This window comes from Urocitellus parryii, chromosome 6 (assembly GCF_045843805.1).
Source record: "Urocitellus parryii isolate mUroPar1 chromosome 6, mUroPar1.hap1, whole genome shotgun sequence".
Taxonomy (NCBI): Eukaryota; Metazoa; Chordata; class Mammalia; order Rodentia; family Sciuridae; genus Urocitellus; species Urocitellus parryii.
In genome coordinates this window covers 4,152,605-4,168,104 of record NC_135536.1, presented here as the reverse complement: position 1 = coordinate 4,168,104, position 15,500 = coordinate 4,152,605, and the positions used below count along the sequence as shown (strand labels likewise).

At 46.7% G+C, this 15,500-nt stretch overlaps 1 protein-coding gene across 11 annotated transcripts in view; it reads left to right on the top strand.

The window, feature by feature from the left end:
• Positions 1-15,500, top strand: part of Ppp2r5c (protein phosphatase 2 regulatory subunit B'gamma) — a 136,115-nt gene that overhangs the window by 98,943 nt on the left and 21,672 nt on the right. For 10 of the 11 annotated variants that reach the window (XM_026413792.2, XM_026413795.2, XM_026413791.2 and 7 more), the window contains 6 exons: positions 2,139-2,249; positions 3,358-3,450; positions 3,532-3,662; positions 9,509-9,568; positions 11,428-11,536; positions 12,365-12,418. In XM_026413792.2, the coding sequence (XP_026269577.1) occupies positions 2,139-2,249; positions 3,358-3,450; positions 3,532-3,662; positions 9,509-9,568; positions 11,428-11,536; positions 12,365-12,418 (558 nt within the window). The remainder of the gene's footprint in view (positions 1-2,138; positions 2,250-3,357; positions 3,451-3,531; positions 3,663-9,508; positions 9,569-11,427; positions 11,537-12,364; positions 12,419-15,500) is intronic. The other variant, XM_026413793.2, reaches the window with a different exon arrangement.

Below are 15,500 nucleotides of genomic sequence, written 5' to 3'. Positions count from 1 at the left end.
CTGATCATAGATGCGAACCACATTTACAAACACCTCCACAGGACACCCAGTCAGTGTCTTCTTGAATAAACCGAATTCCAGCCTAGCCTGGTTGGCATGAGGTGAACTGTCACACTGGGGAACCTGTGCCTCTTTAACTGTGATCAGTCACATCACACCCTCCTGCCCTGGGTACATCTTGAGCAGAAGGCTTAGCTTTCCAGTCATCTCTAGCTACAGGGCCCCCTTGAGCGTAAAGCTATCTTTTCAGACTTGCCCAATCTCACCCAACCCCATCCCCATGGGCAGGCAGTTCCCCATTTGTACCTTTGCCCTCTGTGGCCTCCACAATGTGGTGGTTCCTCCCTGTGTGGTGCGCCTGGGTCTCCAGGTGGTGCTCAGCCTCTGGGAGGACAGCACCACCCCTTCCTCCACACTCCAGCCTCCCTGCTGCATGAGCCATCTGTCCCATGGTGGTCTCCTTGGCGGCCCCATAGACCACTCTGCCATCTGCTTCTGCCTCTGGCCAGGTACCATCCTGGCCCCCAGAGGCCTTTGCTCCCAAGTGGGCACCTAGCTGGCCCTGCAGCACCCACTCACTAAAGAGCCAAGTGCCCCTCCTGTTCTGAAGACAGCCCTTGACTCCTCCCCTACTGTTTGCTTTGAGGGGAGCCCAGACAGCCGCAGGTTAGGAGGGCTGGAGACTCGTTTCTTGCTCTCCTCTCAGCACTTCCACAGCCCCAGGAGGTACAGAGCTAGAGAGGGGGGTTGGCGATGACAGATGCCATTCTTCGACCCCCTTTACAAGCCCTGGAGGAGACAGTGGCCCCCACAGACCGTGTAACCTCCTCAGTGTCTATGCTCCTTGTTCCTCCTTGCCTTGTCCCTGGGCTCTGGGAGCAGGGGGCAAGAAAAGCCCTCCCTGCCTTCTGCTGAGGGCCTGTGGGCTGGTGACGAAGAGCGTCCTGCCCACCAGTCTCTGGATTCACTGCTGGAGGTCTGGGAGGACTCACAGGCCTGGGCACACACCTGGTTCACAGAGGGGAACATCGCTGGAGACACACCCCAGCAGCAGCCAGAGCTGCTCAGGGTTAAATTCCAAGTTTTTTCCCTTTCTACTGCAATCTTAGGAAAATCACTCCTGTATTTTCACTAAAAGATTTTTTTTTTAATTAGTTGTGGGCTTCTGGTCATTTTTTCCTCCTCCATTCCTGTACCACCTGCACCCACTGCATCTGCCCTTCATGTCAACACCCCACAGATGACACACAACGAGCACTGGTGCTCTGGCCTTGGTAGCTGATGACTTCACAAGTTGGATATCAATAACTGTAAAGAGAAGAAGAAATGAGCAGCAGTGAGCACTCACTGACCTTGACCAGAGGGGACAGACATCTCAGCCTGCTTGCTGGGCTCCCTGTTGGCATCTCCTTGTCCCTGTCCTGCAGCTGGATTTTATCTTTATGTCAGATATTTGATTTGTACATTTGAAGATGCTCACTAGTAAGCCAGGCTCCAGAGTCCAGAGCTATAAAAGGCCCTCGTTGGGCTCACAGATCGTCAAGGTAACAAGTCACATCTAGACTTAGTACAAGAGAAAAATAGGCTGGAAGTTGATACAGAAAAACTAAACTTTGACGCTTGTGTCACTGACCTGTCAATGTGTGTTGTGCAAGTCCAAACGGACTGCAGAGTTTAACCAGCCAGTCACTAGGGATATCGTGTGTGACACTGCTGCTTCTCGTCATGACAGGAGCAGTGACAGGGCAGTGCGGTGCAGCCTTGGCTGGTTTTCAGCCTCTACTCTGCCACATTAGAACATTCTCCTTGCTTTCCCACCCACTGATGGGACAGGACCTCAGAAGTTACCGCTACCCTCTCAGCATTCATTGGCATCATGTCTTTGAAAGTGTGACAGTTAAAAGGCAAGATGTCTCTGGGGGTCAGCTTGATGTTCACCTGCCTGAGGTGGCCGATTTCCTGCTGCACTTTTGACCCAGGCTCCTTTTGGGGACCCACACTACTTCTGAAGTTTGAGGCTTACGACAGGTCACTTTACCATGAGAAGGAACTATCATTAAGATTACTAATGTGTTTTAAATGCTCTTGGTAAATATTTTAAACTTCCTGGTTGTAATCATAGACTATGTGGATTTTAGTTTGCAGTTAACATGTTTCGAACATTGCCGCCTTCCTCCAATCCCACGGGAGCAGAATTTGACCCAGAGGAGGACGAACCAACGTTAGAAGCAGCCTGGCCTCATCTGCAGGTGCTGGACTGGGGGGATGGCAGGCCTGAATAGGAGGGTGCCAGCCACATGTGTGTGTGTTCCCCCAGCTCAGTAGAGGCCTGGCTTCAGCTGCTGGCCAGTGCACCTTGGGTCTTTAGTTGCACGGACCTTACAAAACTATAGATAAAAGAAAAATGTTTTAGCAGAGAAGTGTGTGTACACACTTGATACTGACTGTAAAGACATGGAATCACTGGTAAGTCTTCTGTGGCAGTGCCCTGTTGGTGGTTAACCATTGAGTTCAAGCCTAGAGGACTTGGACAGGTATGTTTCCAGCCTTCAGTACCTGGATTTAACTGTGCCACTGTGTTCCCAGGCTCCTGAGCTGACTGACCCCTTTTTATGATGTATATGTGAAACACAAGATTGTTGAGTTAAGAGGCACCAAGGCCAGCATGAGCAAAGCAGGGTCAGGAGTGAGGATAGGGAGGGCACATCACCCCTAAGGCAGAAGAGAAAGAGCTGGGAAAACAAGGAAGGAACCAGACAGTGGGACACATGGGGAGGGTTCCTTGGAAGCCAGGCCCTCCCGCTCTCAGCACTTGGCTTCCACATGTGCTCCTGACAGGCAGGCCACCCAGTGATGCCCTGTACACTCACCAAGGGGAATCATAGCAGCTGCCATTGAGGGTCTCGTCTTTGTGCCTGTCTTCCCTAGCAGACCCAGAGTTCCTGTCAGCTTGGCTCTGTGCCTCAGCACTGCAGGACACTTACAGGTGACAGGTTGCAGATCCCACCTGGAGTTTGGTCATGACCTGAACTGTGCACCGTGGACTCTGAGCAGTTACTTAAGCATGGGTGACATAGGCCATGGAAAGCATTCTACTGAAGTGCCATTTAAGGGAAGTCTCAGTTCTCACTAAAAAAAATAATAACCATTCCTAGTTATTATGTGCAAGGCCACGGCGCATTCCCCAGCACCCCAGCACAGAACAGAGCCCAGTCCTGACTATCCAGCTGTCGTCATTCTGTAGAGATGTGGCTTTTTGTAAAAATCTAATGTTTTCAGGATATTTCAGCTAAGCATATTTTCATCTCTTGATGAAATTCCATGATGTTTGACTCACTGTTGTTTTTTTCCTCCTAGCTTGTTTATGAGTTTTTCTTAAGATTTTTAGAGTCTCCAGATTTCCAGCCTAATATAGCGAAGAAATATATTGATCAGAAATTTGTATTGCAGGTAAGGCCACAGATTAACTGAAATTTCAGGAGCCCTGATCTGCAGAGTGTACATGTCACTGAGTGTCTTTTTTTCTTGAAGCTTTTAGAGCTCTTTGACAGCGAGGATCCTCGGGAGAGAGATTTTCTAAAAACCACCCTTCACAGAATTTATGGAAAGTTCTTAGGCCTGAGAGCGTACATCAGAAAACAGATAAATAATATATTTTATAGGTAAGTCTCTGCATGGGTGGCGTTCCTCCTTGTGCATGGTGTGTTCGTTTTCACATTTGACGCCAGCGTCTCCCTGGCCTGGGTGAGTATAGCAAAGGAAGGCTGCAGCAGCGTGGCGCTACAGGCCCAGTGACACAGTGTCAGTGGGCCAGGCTGCTCCTCCTTCCTTCCCTCCATTCCCTGACCCTCTCTCTGCATGCTCCAGGGCCTGCTGTATAGGTGGCTTCCCTCCTTTGCTCCATTTCTGCTGAATTGTCCGGTTGTCCAAAAATGTGGATAGATTAACTGTCTGAACCCACTTGTTCCTTCTACCCGTGTGCTACCTCATTCTTTTCCTGTTGGATCTCAGTATGGAAGAGGAATGAGCAGGGAAGTAACTAGCCTTAACCTGGCAACATCTGTGAACACAGACCCAGGAGAGGAAGCACACTGGGCACAGTGGGCAGAGCAGGACAGCTTTCCAACGCTGCACCCATGCCTGGGCCTGCAGGACCCTGGGGAGCAATCGCAGACAGCCGGCATCGCAGAAGGAGTATTGCAGGGTGCGCCATAACGTCCTCACACAGCCCCGCCTCCCCAGCCCTGTTCATGTCTCTGGCCAGGCCTCATGAATTCTAATGTCCCTCAAACTGCTAACAAGCTTCTGCTGCTGCCCGCATCCCCCACACGCCCACCCTTCTCTGGATGGTGGGGTGCAGCCTCCTAGTCTTCTGCTCGCGTCCAGCTATCCGTGCCAGGGCCTTGCCACCTTTGTCACCCTCCCGGCTCACCCTCTTCTTCTAGCTCTTGGTTCCCTGAGCTCTCCAGGCTTCCCAAGGATCCTCTTCCCTGGAAACCCACCTGAAAGTGTCTCGGTCCTGTCGCATCCTGTGCTCTGTTGTGTCCCCAGGCCCAGCACCAGCTTCGTGAGCTGCCTGCAGTGGCACAAAATGAATGCCTGATGGAGAACACGGTTCCTGTGGTTCCTCATCTGTCCCTGGAAGGCTTACCAAATAAGCGGTTTATTCTGTAATTTTAGTTGCTCAAGTAGCTTGCCTTTCTATGATATCTGACTATAGGAAGTGACAAATCCTAGTGATGATGAGAACACTGTAACAGTGTCCCTTCATGAGATAAGAAAGTGGGGGAGTTCCATGTAGTCTAGCCACAGGGCCAGGCCCTGGTCATTGCCCAAAGAAGGAGCCCAAGATGCCAGCCACAGTAACACGCAGGCCTGGCAGGTCCTCCCTGCATCACAGTGACTGGGCAAGGAAGAGGAGGCAGGGGCTGATACAGGTTCATGGAACAACAGCCCTCCTTCACCCATCTCTCCCTTCTGACCTTTGGGCACCCAGTGGTTGGAGACATGAGCCGCTTCTGTGCCCCTGTCTTCACCCTGATGGCATTTTGGCACTGGTGCTCATTGCGTATGTGGCTTTCCTTTGAACTCCTTCCAAGTTCCCCAGGTCCCATTTGTATCATGGAGCCCACGGCTGAACAGAGCCCAGTCCTGACTCTCTGTAGTCAGAGAATGACGTCATTCTCCTAAATGTCATGTTCCTGTTTTATGTTTCTTGGTACTGAACTTCCTTTTTAACAAGATCATTACTTGCCTGCTGTGGGTATCTATCAGAACAAATACACACTATTTAAATAGCATCCAACAGGTGTGACTTAAATCCCAGCCTTTTAATCCTAAAATTAAAGCTTTGCTTCCAGTGGTTCTGTTTCCTCAATACTAGTGGGTTTGCTCAGATAGCAGAACCACAAATGCATTGAGCACCTGCACCGAGCAAAAGGTGAGACTGGCATGCTGCTTGCTGGTGGAGCACCTGCACAGCATGTGCAAGGCCATGGTGCATTCCCCAGCACCACAGGGTCAGTGAGCAAGTAGATCTCAGACCCAAGGGAAACTGGATAGCCAAAATACTTAGCTTATTGAAAAGTTATTACACATAACTTAGTTCTTTTTTCATCAAAGGGTCAGTGCTAGAGTATCCTATTTTTGTGGGTTTTTTTCCTCTAATCTTTTCTGTAATTATTTTGGAATATACAGTCAAAAGGGAACATGTTATTTAGATTCTGTGATTAGCTTGGTCCTTCATTGTTGTTTCAGGTGAGCTTTTGAGAAATGTATTCAGCTTACCTAAGTTCTGTGTCATACAGGTTGAGCATCCCTGATCTAAAATCCAAAACACTCCAAACTCCAGAACTTTTTGAACCGGGTGCAGTGGCACATGCTTATAATCCCAGCAGCTCCAGAGTCTGAGGCAGGAGGATCACAAGTTCAAGACCAGCCTCAGCAACTCACAGCAACTTAGTGAGGCTCTAAGCAAATTAGGAAGACCCAGACTCAAAACATAAAAAGGGCTGGGATGTGGCTCAGTAGTAAAGTGTACCTGGGTTCAATCCCAGGTACCAAAAAAAAAAAAAAAAAAAGCCTTTTGAGCGTTGACATGATGCCACAGGTGGAAAATTTCACACATGACCTCATATGATAGGTCACAGTCAGAATGCAAGCATGGCATAGCCAAGTGCAGTACTCCACTCCTTAAGTCTCAGCTACTCAGGAGGCTGAAGCAGGAGGATCACTTGAGCCCAGGAGTTCAGGGCAGCACAGTGAGATATTGTCAAAAAACTCTTTTTAATTTAAAAAAATAAATGACAGGAATACTAAAACCATTATATGAACTTACTTTGAGGCTATGTGTAAAAGATGTATATGAAATATAAGTGAATTTCAGGTTTCAACTTGGGTCCTGTCCTCAAGATTGCTCATTTTATGTATATGTAAATGTCATAAAAACTGAAGAAAGTTTGACATCCAAAACTGTTTTAGGTAAGGGATTCTCAACCTATACAACTGCCTCTTGTAAGAAAAGTATTTCAAACCTATTTCATTTAACTTCTTGAAAATATTAATACAACCAAGCACAGTGGCACACGCCTGTAATCCCATCAGCTCAGGAGGCTGAGGCAGGAGCATCATGAGGTCAAAGCCAGCCTCTGCAACTTGAGCCTGGTGCAGTGATGCATGCTCATAATCCCAGCTAGGCCCTAAGCACCATAGTGAGACCCTGTCTCAAAATATAAAAAGGGCTAGAATGTAGCTCAGTGGTTAAGAACCCCTAGATTCAATCTCTGGTACCCAAAAAGAAAAAAGAAAAGAAAATGTTAATATAAAGTTCATGCTCATGACATCCCATTGTAGTCAGTTTGCTTTGGATACCTCTGGGTGCTCTGCGTGGCAGGTGGTGGATCCAAGGTTAGGTGGGCAGGGCAGAGCAGGGGGCCCTTCTCATTTGCTGCACCACCCCACAGCCTAGTAGCCTAAGTCACCATCTGTCATTCCTCACAGTGCTGTCATCTAAACTGGACTCAGCAGGACTGCTCTGCTCCACATGGCATCTGCTAGGGCTGGAATGTCCAAGGTGGCTCCTCACTTGTGTCTGGTGGCTCTGCTGGAGTGGCACGCATGGCAGCGGCTGCTGCACATCTCTGTCCACATGGCCTCTCTGGGTGACATGCTTGAGCTGCCACAGTTGCTGCTAGGAGAAAAGATGCAAAAGCTGCCAGTTTCCTAAAGGCTTGTTCCAGAACTGGTGTGAAGTACATCTGCCCTTTGTATTGTGGAGGCAATCACAAGGACAGCCCAGATTGACAAGAGGGGAAACAGCCACCTCTTCCTCTGAGGCAGGAACACATCACACAGGAGGAGAGGAAGTGGTGCTGTCCATCTTGGAGACCTCTCCACAAGCAAGTTCTAGCCTAGATCTTAGGATTCTTTTCTGCTAAAGAATGAGAAACACTTTGCTTGTTCTAAATGGATTTCTATGACTTTTCCCATTCTCCCTCCTCTGGAAAAATAAGGAAGAGAACTAGCTTCATTTTCTCATTATCCTCTTCAAATTGAATTAAGATAATTAGAAATTAAGGATTGTTTAATAAGAATATGGTAATATCAACAGACTGTGGTAGCGCACACCTATAATCTCAGCAATTTAGCAAGACACTGTCTCAAAATGACTGAGGATGTAAGGATGTAGCTCAGTGGTAGAGCATCCCTGGGTTCAATCCCTAGCACCTCCCCCCCCCCAAAAAAAAAATGTCGTGCTGGTTTAGGAAAGCCAGATGGCTCAGGGTGAGGGCCATTCCCATGTAAATGCATACAGTGGGGGAGATGACCAGAAGCAGCACCCAAGGGGTCCCCTGCTCTGGCTCACCTCTCAGCTGCATGGATGCACTGTCCACAAAACTTCAGCCTCGTGCATTTAAACCATTATAAGTATTTCAAATAAAATAAGTAAAGGGAAGCCTTCAGGTTGAGTTTTAGAAATCGTGCTTTTCCACATGGATGCATGCAGAAAACGGACTGTGGTTTGGTAATGCTGTGTGCTCTCAGGGTAGAAGCTGGAAAGAGGTGGGAGAGGCAGATGTGACCACAGCACCAACTCCTGAGCACAGGCCAAGATTCTCTGGGCACCCTCCTGCCATGTTTTCAGACCACAGCCAAGTGCATCTTCCTGTTTCTGTGTTTGGCTGCCCAGTCCTGCTGCTTCTGGGGTTAGATCTCTGTCACCGAGTGGCCATGGAGCCTTCCTACCTGTCACGCTGCCTCCCAGACCTATGTTCTTTCCCACTCCACACCCCATCTTTGTGAATCTGTCAGAAACCCTCCTTTGGAGCTCAGATCAGGCCCCGTCCCTCATAATCCTGGCCATCTGGGAGTACAGAAACATCAAGACTCATGTTCAGGCATATTTCATATCTCTAGGTGTTTGCCTGTTCTTCACCTTAAGGTCAGTAGTCCCTTTGTTTCAAATGAAGACAGTGAAACTTCATTTTTTTTTTTTTTTAATCTTCACAAACTTACGTTTGGCTTAAAGCAATCTCTGAATGAAAGGTTTCATCTGCTAGGAAAGGACCTTTTCAACACCTTCACTTCAAGCTGATCCTGTGCATGTATTGGTGTAAACCATCGCCAGATGAGCCTAGGTTGGGGGCAGTAGTGGGCCTTCTGCTCCTGTGAGAGTCCCTTGGGTGAGAACTTTTCCTGTTCTCTCTTCGTATCCCCAGTTCATTTAGCAGATTTAGGCATTAAACAGATTCCAAGATTGGTCCTCGAACTGGGAGCAAAGTAGCTAGAAGTCCTTGTCCCTGCCTGGAGGGAGACAAGCTGGGGAGGCTGGGGCATGTGGTCTAGGAGCTCCGCCAGAGGCTCATGCAGGGAGCATGACAAGCAGAGGCTGCTCAGAGAAGAGACCCCAGGGCTGCAGCAAACTCACTCACATTGGTACTTTGGAAAAATTGCCCTTGAAATGGCTCAGAGGAAGTGCAGGATGTCAGCAGGGAAGTAGACGACGTAGTCCAAGAACCGTTCAGGAAAGAGCATGTTCCTGTTGCAGCGACTGTGCTGAGTAATAGAGGCCATACGAGTGAACAAGACATCCACTGTGTTGAAATGCAACAAAAATTAAGATGGATTAATGAGTGGATAGAAGGACAAACGGGTGTTCGTGTGACAAAGCAAAGAGAGCCCCTCATCAGCAGCTAGATCTGGGTGGTTGACATGTAGGTTAGTCCCTCTGAAGTTCTAATTTTTCAAAATAAAATATTGGGAAGAAATTTGAGCAAGAAGAGCCCTTTACATTCAAGACATTGACGTCCCCAGGCTTTGTGAAGCTCTTTGGATTCTTGAAGGGCCACTTGGGCAGGGAGCAGCTGCCCCAGAAAGTTTTCACAGATGCACCAGCCTCTTGCCACCTGGTTCCCTGGCTTCCTTCTGAAAGCTTTGTTTTTTCAGAGGATTTTAGTCTTTCCAGCTGTTGTTTAGATTCTGATTCTAACTGGCAAAATGTTTTTTCTAGATTTATTTATGAAACAGAGCATCACAATGGCATAGCAGAATTGCTGGAAATATTGGGGAGGTAAGTTTCTGTGACTGGCAGCAAAGGATGGTGGGTGGAGTATATGCCAGAATGATCCAGCTCATGGAGCTCAGCTGTCTCCCTCCCTGAGCAAGACAGCTTATCCACTCTGAGAGAAGAGAGGTGGAGCCGGTGAGCTCTTGGGTTAGAGCACGCCAGATGGAGGCTCCATCTAGGCTTTTGGTTGTATCCAGGTCCCGTTTCATACACCTCAGTGTTGATACTGGAACTGCATTTCTGCAGGAGCAATGTAATTACCTGAAGCAGGGTGCAATGGTGCACGCCTGTAATCCCAGGGCTCAGGAGGCTGAGGCAAGAAGATCGTGAGTGCAAAGCCAACCACAGCAAAAGCAAGGCGCTAAGCAACTCACTGAATAAAATACAAAATAGGGCTGAGGATGAGGCTCACTGGTCAAGTGCCCCTGAGTTCAGTTACCTGAGGTTTATATTAGATGTTTATTAGAAGATTTACACTTGGGGTATTGCGTATTAATGTACGTAATATCTCAAATTGTTTTGATTTTGTGGATTTTTCATAAAAATATATATATATATATATATATATATACACACACACACACACACACACACACACACACACCTACCTGTAAAGTAATTGCCATTTCAACTTTTCATCATCTTAATCCAGATAAAGTTCTCCATTACTGTCATTCTTTTAAAATCCGTAGTCTGTAGATTTTATATTAGGCCTCCAAATCCACTGTTCCAGAGTTCCTCAGGGTTCCAAGGTAAATGGCTTGAGAGTGCTTTTCCACTCTGCCTTTGATGTGCAGGAGCGGCTTGGGGTTCTGAGGAGCCTGCAGTAAAGAAACCTGTTCTCATACTGAATCCAGTGGTCCCCACAGCATTTGAACACAGAATCTCGTCTCACAGACACTGTTGTCTGGTCCTGAGCAAGAGTTCTGAGAAAAACTTTTGCTTCTGTGTTGGATGTGGTTTGAAAAAGCTCAGTCCCCATTTGGAGTTCTCTTAGATTAGTGTCCACGTGCTGTACGGGGTCTCTCAAAGCATGGCATAATGTGGTTGAGGATTGTTCCTTCCCAGTTGCACAACCTGGAACAAGTTCCTTCTTTCAAGTGGGAAGGATAATCACATTCCCAGTCAGGTGCCCCAGAAAGGGCATGTGCTTTGCAGGTGTGAAGGCTGCTTTGCTGCTTTCACTCCTGCCATCTGGTTTTGATCCTTCTGGGGGTTTGCCCAGGGGTTTTCCCATGTGAACAAGCTTAGGGCCCCAGCGGGTACCCACTGCACCCTAAGCTCGTGGATTGTGGAGGAGCATGTTAGAATTGCTCTGACTGCTCTGTAACTCTCAAACATTTATCTGCATTTGCCTAATTATAAGAATAAATAATTAAACTAGTCGATGCTTGAGACTAAAACTTGAGTTTGGAGACCTTTGCCATTTGCTTGCACAAGGGAGCAGCTTTCTAACTGATTTTTGACCAGCCATTGTGCCCACACCTGGATTCTGTGGCCAACACTACAATGAGCTTGGATACTCCAGGGACACCTTCCCAAAAGAGAGATGCAGCCCAAAAGAAGAGCTGGGACCCCTCAGCTCTGCAGACTTTCTTCCCCCAGGACCCCTGTAGTACAGCCAGTTTCCTGCTCCTGAGCCACTCCCTATAAACCCAACTTCATCATTACCTTGTAATCACAAGGATAAAAATGGTTATACTTCATCAAATATATTTATTTTATATTCTACTGATTCATATGAAATATATGAAATACATATTTTGTCTATTAGATTTTCATGTTAGAAAGAAAAATACAATATTTGATTGTAATCTGAAATTTGTAAATATTTAAACTTTGAATAAATTCTTTCTTCACAGTATAATTAATGGATTTGCCTTACCACTAAAAGAAGAGCACAAGATTTTCCTGTTGAAGGTGTTGCTACCTTTGCACAAAGTGAAATCTCTGAGTGTCTACCATCCGCAGGTAAGGAGGCAGGCATGAAGACATGCCATCATCAGAACCCAGGGCAGGGATCCAGCCTGTTCCCAGCGTGTTTTCTTTCTCATGTCACCACCTTCTATAATAAGGTCCTGGCAGTAATTGAATAAGAAGCAAAGAGAGATTGCCTTTAAAATACTCAGGAAAATCTCTGAAATGCAGAATAATATGATTCACTTTTAGCATAGAAAGGGGAGTGGCTGCCTCTACAAAAGGAGGCGAAGAGGACTACCAGATGACTGCTGTCTGTCGCAAAGTCTAGTAAGACAAAAAAAGACTGGATTTCTAAGATACAGATCTGACCAGAGGGTGCTGCAAGATCAGCCAGCAAGTGGTTCCATCTGGTTAGGTGGCTCTGTTGGCCTGGGAGACTGAGTCTCCTCCGCTCTGTGTCCTCAGTGCTGGCAGTTCAGGAGGGCTCCGCCTTGAGCAGCAGGCCACTGCATGTGCATCCTTGGCTGTCACCACTGTTAGTTCCACCAGTCAGTTGCTGCTAACTGGGTATTTTTACATTCAGTTTGAGGTTGTATTAATTGTACAAAAGGAATTAATAGTTCAGAGATTTCAGATGGAACCAGATTTTAATTTGTTCCCAGCTGTTTTTTTTTTTTTTCTTTCAGATCATTACCAACTAATTGGGAAAGAGCAGGGGTCCTGGGGTCACTCCCTGAGCATCCCACTCAGAGCCCTTGGGGTGGGTGAACACCCTGGGGCAGCCACTCAGCCACATCAAGCTGTCTTGTCAGAGAAGGGTGTGAAGGGGGACGTTTCCACACTGCAGCCAGGTGCTCACTCTCTCCCATCCCTTTTCAGCTGGCGTACTGCGTCGTGCAGTTTTTAGAGAAGGACAGCACCCTCACTGAACCAGTAAGTGTGCTCTCTCAGGCCCGACCACCTTGCCTGCTCTCCTCCTCCCCTTGAAGCACCCCCGCCTCACCAGCATGTGGATTAATTCACTCTAGTAACCTACAAGCTGGTCTCATTTGAGCTTGACAGGTTTTCAGAGTGCGGTTGTTTTCGCTGCGAGGTCCTTTACTGTGATGAGCTTGCCCTGCCCACGCTGTGCTTCACACCTGTGAGAGCAGAGCACGGAGCAGCTACAGCCCCCAGCCGTGCATGCTCAGGCCTTCACATCAGTGCAGACCTACAGCATGTCCCGACTCCAGTTGGAGGTGGCTTAGTGAGAGTGTGAAATGCTTGTTTTATACAAGAGGTTGTATTATCCTGAAGATTCTTTCCAAGTTAGGGTATAGCTGTTCTATGAGCTTTGAATTACAACTCAAAACTAGATGGATGCCATTCAGTTTTGGATTTCTAATTTTCTTGGCATTTTATCTTCATTAAAAAATAAAAAAGGCTATTGTAGCCAAAATTAACAGAATCAGGCGTGTCAAATGATAGTTTCAGGATTTGAAACAGCTTTTTTAAGATATAATTCACATACCATACAATTCCACCATTTAAAGTGTACAAAGATTTTTGGTATATTACAATACTGATTTTTTTATTGTGGTAAAAGATATACATCTGGAACATAAAATGTTGTCTTTTCAACTACTTGAAGTGTACAGTTCAGTGTCAGCAAGTATTATGCAACCACCACCAGTCTGTTTCCAAAACTTTGCCATGCTACCAAACAGGAACTCTGTCCCTGATCCATGATGACTTCCCACCCCTCTCCCAGCACCCTGAATCAGTCTCTCCTGAAGCTGACTGCTCGGGTTTCTCAGGAGAGTGGAGCCTGCTGTACTCCTCCTCTCCCATGGTGCAGTGCCTCACAGGCTTCACCCATGTTGTAGAACATTGCTCCTTGTTGTGGCCGCATAGTGCTCTATTGTCTGCTCAGACCACACTTTACTCCCCATCTACCCATCAGTGGACACTGGTGGCCCTTCCTCTGGCTGTCGTGAATGATGCTGCGTGAACAGGGTGTCGACTGTCTGCTCCAGCCCTGCTTTCAGTTCCTCTGGGTGGGCTCCTAGGGTGGGACTGCTGATTACCTGGGGACTGTCTGTTTTTCTGAGGCTACCCCGTTTTGCCCTTGGGGTAGCAGCTGTGGAAAATAGCATGGCAGGGATGCAGGTGCTCCGCGTGCTCATCAGTGCTTGCTTTCCTTTTTGTTTTTTGTTTTCTTTTGTTTTTAATTTTTAGTTGTTGATGGATCTTTATTTTATTTGTTGTTTGTGGTGCCTCATGCATGCTAAGCAAGCACTCTACCACTGAGCCACATCCCAGCCCCCTTCTTTTTGTTTTTAATTGTCACCCCAGCCATCCTGGTGGATGAGAGGTGGCGCCTGTTGTGACTTTGGTTGGTGCTCCTCCACCAACTAATGGCTTGGGCTGTCTTTTCATATTCCTCAGCCATCTCTGGAGAAATGTCTGTTTCAAATGCATTGCACTTTTTAAAAACCAAGTTGTTATTCCTTATTGAAGAGCCAAAAAAGGAGCATCAGGTGCCAGTTTAAATATTTGAGTCCTCTTTTTCTAAAAAGCTTCTGTTAGAATTGAAAAGGTAGATACTACAATTCCTGAGTCCTTAGTCCTATTAGCTATTCTTCACAGTTTCCTTGTGAGATTATAGTTTTTCTAATAAAAATGAGTGAGAAATTCTTCACAAATTCCCAAGTTACACTGACTTTTGGTCACTGCCTCCACGTTATTAAATTCTATATGTAATTCACCCCCAACCCCAGCTCTCCCATGAAATTCAGGAAAAGCTCTCATTCTGCAGATTTCAGAGGCAACAGGCTGCAGTGCTGCATGCCAGACCTGCCAGCAGCCCTCACGGGTGCCCTGTCCTGGCCCTCTCCTCCCCTGATCTCCAGATACCTCTGCCTCTCCTCTAAATGAGGTTCAGGAAGACCACAAGGAATATGCCAAATCATATCAGACTTTAGAAGAAGCATGGTTAAGATTCTTAGTCAAATTTTCTGTGAGGATGTTATTTTTATCCTCTTCACTGGACTACAATCATGTTTAGGTAGAGAAGAGAAAAAAGAAAGTGTTATTAATAAAAAAAAAAAAAAAAGTGGGTAGAGCACCTGCCTAGTGTGTACCAAGGCTGTGGGTTTGGTCACACAGCACCACCCACTGGTGGGTGGCAGGGGGCTATAGTATTTTCCCCCCTGGTTATATGCCCTAATCCCCCATCTATTTGATGCTTTTCCTGAAGAAAGTAACATGCAAAGAAGTTCCACCAGCCCCATCCCATTCTTTTTTTTTTTTTTTTAGTTCTCGGCGGACACAACATCTTTGTTTGTATGTGGTGCTGAGGATCGAACTCTGGCCGCACGCACGCCAGGCAAGCGCACTACCGCTTGAGCCACATCCTCAGCCCCCCACCCCATTCTTCTATTCAAACCAAAGGAAAAGAAAGATATAGGAGAGGAAAAAGTACACAAAGTATTGTGATTTTTCTTTGTACACTTTTCTCATACTCTTTTTTTAACTGTGCTTTGAAAACAGTCTTTACCATAGCATACACCTTAGTAGGAAAGAGGGAAATTCACAGTTCACTCTTTTATATGCTTTTGAAAAGATCTTCAGAATACAGCTAGTAAGTGGTTGTTGAGTGACACATACTCTTATCAAGCAAAGCTTGTCCCTTAGTGGTAATCCATGGGAGTAGGAAGAGATGAAAATGATTTCCATTTTATATCCTTAAAATGTGCTTTTTTTTTTTATTCTAATTTGTTATATGACAGCAGAATGCATGTCAGTTTCTCATACTCTTTAATGGCTAAAGAACTCACCAAATGTCTCACCCCATTTACTACAGCCTGAAACTTCTCCCACTCGTCACCTCCCACAGCACTCTGCCTGCCAGCCAGCTGTCGCCTGAAGCCCTGGCCTCTGGAGCTCAGTGTGCAGGCTCCACCCTATCCCCTCCCACCTGGGAGTTGGTGTAAGCTGATGAAGTTTGTAAATGACTTTAATTCCCACTTATATA